Raw genomic sequence first — 7,299 nt, forward strand, 5'->3', positions numbered from 1 at the left:
GCGACTGATCTGCCTCACCAGAGAAGAGCGCAATGATGGTGCCAACTTGGGCCAGTGAAGCAACATCCTCCACAACTAGATTGAAGAACAAAAACGACAGCTATTTGTCTGTTCCCCTTTCCCCAATTCCCCAGCACTGTTCCCATCCCCCCAATTCCCCAATAAAAACCTTTAAAAAAAAAAAATATATATATATATATATATATATATTGAATTGAAGAGGAATGGTTCCAGAGACATGCAAAGTCCTTAGAACACATTTGGTACGATTTTAAAACATTTTATAGTGTAACACTTGAACTTCCTAACCAAGACAAGTGAGAAGTGGAATTTTATACTCCTCCTGAGTCCTTCGCTTTCCTGGCATCTCTTTACTGTCTCAGAGCACGCTGAAGTGGATGGTATCACACTGTTGACCAACAACTAAAAGTTTTGCAGTGTTCTGGAAACCAGTGTAACAGCGCCTGCTTCAAGAGGTTGCCTGCATTTCTCCATGTAAATTTTACAGATGAACAAACACTGTGTTTGAACTACATCACCTGTCAGATTGCCCAAGGCACAGAAGTTAGAGAGGCCCTAATGTTTAACATGGGTACAACTTTTGGTCATGTACTGATCATTTTAATTCTTTGTGTAGTACCGTATTCTAATAAATACTGGAGATATTATCTTCATTTTTGGAGGACAAATTTTTTTGAAAACCTATGAAATATATCTGTAAACTTTTCTCCATTTTGAATAATTGTTGGTGACTGATAGTGCTTCTTGGATGGCATTGTGGGCCTTGAATGGAATTGTCTTTTCCCCTCAACAAACTTCTTCGTTTGCAGTTAAAGCATGTGTGATCAAGTGAAAGCATTGAACAGCAATCAAGCAAATCAAACTGGTACCCTAGTCAAAGACAAGGGAGACACCCAATTCCTGCCCACTGTAGCGCTCCTCTGCCACCTAAGGCTGGGGATGACTGAGGAACATCGATAAATTCACAGTCCGGAGGCCCAGCCTCACTAAACATGGAGGCCTAATCCCAAGATTGTAGAATGCTTTCCCTCCACGCCTCACCACCACAATACTAAAGCCCTATTTATAGCAGCTCCTTTTACCCAGCCATCATATGAGGCTATCAAGTAAAATTTACAAGGCGTAACAAAAGGCAAAAAACATAATCTGAATAGACAGGAAAAGCATCAGAACCAGACAGGGCAGGGATGTTGGTATTGTCAGACCAGGAATTTAAAGCAATTATGATTATATGCTAGGGCTGTAATAGATAATGTAGACAGCATGCAAGAGAAAATGGGCAATGTAAGAGGAGAGATGGAAGCCCCACATAAGAACCAGAAGGCAAAAAAACCAAAACCACTCTAACAAAAATGAGGAATGTCTTTGGTGGACTTACAGGTACACCGGACATGGCTGAGGAAAGAATCTATGAGTTTGAGGACATCTCAATAGAAATCTCCAAAACTAAAATGCAAAGAGAACAAAGACTGGAAAATAGAAAAAAGAAAAAGAGAAACCCAAACTATACAGCACTATGGGACAATTATAAGGGGTGTAATACATGCATAATGGAATCCGAGGAGGAGAAGAGAGACGGTAACAACAGAAATATTTGAAACAATAATGACTGATAATTTGCCCCAAATGAATGTTAGACACAAAACTACAGATTCCGCAAGCCCAGTGAACACCAAACAGGATAAATTTCAAAAAAAAATAATAATTGTATCTAGGCATATCATTTTCTAACTACAGAAAATTAAAGATAAAGAAAAAACTCCTGAAAGAAGCCAGAGAGGAGACAGAACACCTTACCTCAAGAAGAACAAAAAGAAGAATCTCATCCGTCAGCCCCTCAGAAATCATTAAAGAAAGAAGACAGTTGAGTGAAAACTCCAACCTAGAATTCTGTACCCTGCAAAATTACCCTTCAAAAGTGAAGCAAAATTAAGCCTATCAACCAAGTGAAATTGAGAGAATTTTGTTGCCAGTAGACCTGACTTGCAAGAAATGTTTAAAGAAGTTCTTTAGGGAGAAGGAAAATAGTACAGGTTAGACAGTTAGATCTATGTAAAGAGAGGAAATGCATCAAAGAAGGAAGTGAAGGTAAAATGAACACCATGACCATTTTTCTCAGAAGCAGATTCGTTTCTTATATTTAATGACATCAAAATTTTAGAGTCATTTTGTCTGCCGATCAACAGGGGTCCATTTCATGACTATAGTCCTACCAGGAGCTTGCATGGTAAGTGGGAATTAGGAGAGAGGTGAGGTATTCAATCCAATCAACATTTAACACAAATTTATTGAGGATCGTCTTGTGCCACAGATTGTTATTTACAGAAGATACAGTTTTATGAAAAGCATGCAGACCTTGCTTTCAGGGAGCTATTCTACATAATTTTACACTGTTTCAACATTCAGTAAACAATGACCAAAACTGAGTCATAACAGAAAACACTTTGCTTTGTTCTGTATTGTTTTTGGCTACGGTTAATTGGGAAGGAGTGCAACTATCTATTGGAAAGTGGCTGAAGAGGGTAATATCACTGATCATTTTGTTTAAGCACTCTGGTGTGTAGCATACACTGTATGTAACTGTACACTCAGTTAAAACTATTTTTCTTTCAAGGTAACTGAACTGCACAACATCAAAAATATAACCAGGCTGCCTCGAGAGACAAAGAAGCATGCAGTGGCTATTATCTTTCATGATGAAACGTCCAAGACATTTGCCTGTGAATCAGGTAAGCAATTATAGGCCTGTCTACAGCTTGAGGACATTGAGCTGCTTGTGAGACAGTGACCCAGGTGGATTAAGGTACATTGCTGAATAGGATGGCTTATTGTGATGAGGGCACACCATAGAGGACGTTAGTAAGAAGCTCAACATATTGATTACTACAGATGTTTGTGGTGCTTGTTTATTATCGGCCTGTGTCTGGATTTTACTCCCAGGACTGTTAAGGCTTCCATTCAAACTTGGAGACTTAAGTAAACAGTGCCTGGGACATGTCGTTAGGGCAAGCGTGTGATTTGTGTGCTGGTTGTGTGGAGTGGGCATCTGGCAGGGCGATAATAATGCTGCCTTGTGGGAGTGTGGCATAGCACAGCCTCCGTCCCAGCGATTTCAAAGTGGAACTTGGAGCAGTTGGCTGGTTTCATGTATTCTCAGTACTGCAAGTAAATACATTTCAGAGTGCATTTGAGCGTCCCAGTTCATAAAGCACTCTGACGTTGTTGAGACCCAAGCAGTTTATAGCTTGAACTTGCAGTGTTTGTCATTTTGGGATCCCCATGCTACGTAATATATTAGTTGGCTTATGATAGCTTTTTAAAGATTTTTGCTTAATGAAATGGTACGTCTGTTTTATAATGGATGGAAGCAAAAAAAGCACTCAGGATTTGAAAGATATAAATTTAAAATAATAGTTAAATCTTTAGGAGAAGCTTTATTGAGATTTTTTTTAAGCATCTAGATTTATAGGTCAAGTTTATAGAAATAAATAATACCAGGTTATATTATTTTACAACTGATGATATCACTTTGCCTGAATAAAATTATTCATACCTCCTCACCTGCACTTATGTGAGTTTTACTAAATGGAATTAGAATTTATCAAAGCGTTCCTCTTTCCTTGAATGTCATTACTCCTTTTGCTGTACTTTCCTTTACTTGTCATGTGAACTTCATTACATCTTGTAAAATTGACTTTTTGGAGTTGCATTGAAGTCTGTTAACTGGTAATATAAATCCCCATACTGCAATAGAATCCGTCCCAACCTTGCTGGCATCATGTATTAATATTCAAAAGTATTTGTGCCTTCTTGTTCACTGCATCAAAACTATCTAACCACTTTTTTCTGAGCTCTTAAATAATATCTCATATTGAGACCAGTAACAACCAGAAAATTGGTTTTCCAAAAAAGATAAAAGATAATTTTCACTACTGGTGGTATGGTTTCAGGTTTCAATTCTCACTACTGTGTTATGTTTTTGAAATTCTACTGAGTCATGTTGTGGATACATGGGTGACATTGCAATCTAATATTTCAGATAAGAATGATATGGAATGAAGTTCCTACGAAATTGAGAAATTCAGGCTCAGAGTTGTAACCGATGAGTCTGAAACTGAAACCATTTAAAATTTTTTAAATTATTTATTTATTTTATTGATTTTTTTATTGTGAAATAAACATTTTTTAAAATTAGNCCAGGGGAGACAGCTGATATCATTCCATCAGGTCCCAGTCAGGCCGAGACGCCCCCCGAGAGAGCTTTACAGATATCATTCCATCCAGCCTCAGTTTTCCAAGGCACTCTCTCGACTAATGGGTCAGAGGCTAATGCAGGGGGGGTGGTCTAAGAATCGGCTGTAAGGCGACAGAAATCAAGGGTGATAGTAATGTATATTTTTATATTGATAATGAAATGTCAACATTTGTAACATCATCATAACTCAGTGAACCAGTATTATCTCAATAACCAGTCAAAGTTGAAAGCAGACCTATTGATTTTAATGCAACAGAGTGTAAAATGTGTATGTCGTGATGTCAGACTCCCCATGGCCATGACTTTTACGAAAACATTTGTCATGTTTGTAGACAGAATTAAAGAATATCCAGTTAGCAGAAAATGCTCTTCAATTATTCTTGTCTTTTACAACTTTATGTCTGTGTGAGGCCTTATTTTCTGTATATACTTAAAACAATATACTGCAAAAGACTGAATTCAGAAGAAGATATGAGTATCAGGCTTTCTTCTATTAAATGAGACATTAGGAGTTTTGCAAAAATGTAAAAGCATTGCCACTTCTTACCTATTTGGAAAATATTTTTACTTTAAAACGTCATCCGTGTTATAAAATGAGTTTATTGATTTTTTTAAACACAAATAAATGTTAAATAATTTATAAGTTCTAATATATCTTATGGAGGTCACCATTAATAGACATTAACCCACATCAAGCAGGGCAGGAGGGTAAGATTTTATTTTACTTATGCTTGAAAATCCAGGCGCTGCAGCCACACACTGGATGCAGAAATACAGACATACCTTGTTTGGCTTGACTTTGCCTTGCTTCACAGTTGCTGTGTCTGTTTTACAAATGGAAAGTTTGTGGCAACCTTGCGCCCAGCAAGCCTGTCGATTCTATTTTTCCAACAGTGTTGCTCACTTTATGTCCACGTCACATTTTGGTAATTCTCACTATGTTTTAAACTTTTTCATGACTATGGTGTTTGTTATAGTGACCTATGATGAGTAATATTTGATGTTGCTAATGTAATTGGGGGCACCACAAACCACGTCTATATAGATGGTGAACTTAATCGACAACTGTTGTGTGTGCTGTGACTGCTCCACTGACCTGCCATCCCCCCATCTCTCTCCCTCTCCTCCAACCTCCCTATGTCCTGAGATACGACAGTATTGAAATCAGGCCAGTTAACAACCCTTCAATGGCCTCTAAGTGTTCAAATGAAAGGAAGAGTCACACGTCTCTTGCTTTAACCAAAAGCTAGAAATGATTAAGCTTAGTGAGGAAAGCATGTCAAAAGCCAAGACAGGCCAAAAACCAGGTCTCCTGCACCAAATAGTTGGCCAAGTTTCGAATGCAAAAAGAAAGTTCTTGGAGGAAATTAAAAGTGCTCCTCCAGTGATCACGTGAATGATAAGGAGGCACAACAGCCTAGTTGCTGACATGGAGCAAGTTTTAGAGGTCAGGCTAGAAGGTCAAACCAGCCACCACATCCCCTGAAGCCAAAGCCTCATCCAGAGCAAGTCCCTAACTCTCTTCAATTCTGCAAAGGCTGAGAGGTGAGGAAGCTGCAGAAGAGGAGTCAGAAGCTGGCAGAGGTTGGTCCATGAGGTTTAAAGGAAAAAGTCATCTCCAGAACGTAAAAGTGCAAGTGAAGCAGCGGATGCTGATGGAGACGCTGCAGCAAGTCATCCAGATCGCGCTAAGACAATTAGCTAACTTTATGCAATTTTCACACCCATCCCAGCCACCACCCTGGTTAGTCAGCAGTCATCAACATTGAGGCAAGACCCTCCACCAGCAAGAAGATTAGGACTTGCTGAAGGCTAGGATGATGGTTAGCATTTTTTAGCAATAAAGTATTTTTGATTAGAGGATGTACCTATTTTTACAAATACTGTTATTGCATATTTAATAGTCTACAGTATAATGTAATGCAGTGTAAACATGACTTTCATATCCTCTGGGAAATAACAAAATTCGTGTGACTTGTTTATTGAGATATTTACTTCAATGCGGTGATCTGAAACCAGATCTGTAATATCTCCAGGGTACCTATACAGATCTTCCCCTGTGCCTCTTAGCTCTGATTTTGATTTGATCACAGGGTTTATCACTGCTATTTGTAAATTATGAAGCCCTGTATGTAAATTCTGTAGAAAAAGACTGTGTTTCATCTTTGAACAGTCTGACTTTATCACCGTGGATTCCTTAGGGATCGCCTTAAAAATTAAATAACACCGGTTATCAAAGTCATCATTTAGGGATGCTTATATTTGGGTTTTAATTGTATCACTTATTAGACCTCAGTATTTTAAATTTTTGACCATGGTGTTTATTGATTTAGGCTTAAACAACCTGAATCATTTTCAAGTAATTTTTCCTTTAATTAAATTCTGTTAATTTCATATTTATTGGAAGTGATTATTTTAATTCTTTTATTAAACTTTAATATTTTGTATTTCTATAATTGTATGAAAAATCAACATTTAAGAACTATATATTGAACTATTAAATAATGCAATACATATTGATATATTATTGAAATGCTCTAGGATTTCACAATCTTAATAAATGTTGGTGATTGTTTGTATGTCACATTGACAGGTTTTAGACTAACATAATATTTTTATTTTAAACCACATAAAAACATCATTTTAAAACTTGTCCTCATCTAAGAAAATACAGACCCCTACTAGGTGGTAAATCCATATAGTACTGAGAATGGAAAGTGAAGATAGGAGATTGATACATACTAGATCATGGCTTTAATTGGTATGATTGAAAATATTTTTAAAAATATATATTGGGGCCCGCCAAGTGGCGCGATGGTAAGAACTCGCTTGGGATGCCAGAGGGCCCCGGTTCGGATCCCACATATGCGGGCCAGTGACACTGCCCTCTACAGCTAAGATGCTGAACAACAGCTCAACCTGGAGCTGGGCTGCCTATGAGTCGCCGGCGACGGCGTGGGCTGCAGTCCCTGTGGCAGTGGATTGCCATGGGCTACCGTGTGTAGCCAGCAGCCAGCGTGAGC

At 38.1% G+C, this 7,299-nt stretch overlaps 1 protein-coding gene across 1 annotated transcript in view; it reads left to right on the forward strand.

The window, feature by feature from the left end:
- DOK6 (docking protein 6) overlaps positions 1-7,299 on the forward strand; it is a 338,153-nt gene that overhangs the window by 110,841 nt on the left and 220,013 nt on the right. Inside the window, exon 3 of the mRNA XM_019668900.1 lies at positions 2,636-2,750. Within this exon, the coding sequence (XP_019524445.1) occupies positions 2,636-2,750 (115 nt within the window). The remainder of the gene's footprint in view (positions 1-2,635; positions 2,751-7,299) is intronic.

Source organism: Hipposideros armiger, unplaced genomic scaffold (genome assembly GCF_001890085.2).
Source record: "Hipposideros armiger isolate ML-2016 unplaced genomic scaffold, ASM189008v1 scaffold_542, whole genome shotgun sequence".
NCBI lineage: Eukaryota > Metazoa > Chordata > Mammalia > Chiroptera > Hipposideridae > Hipposideros > Hipposideros armiger.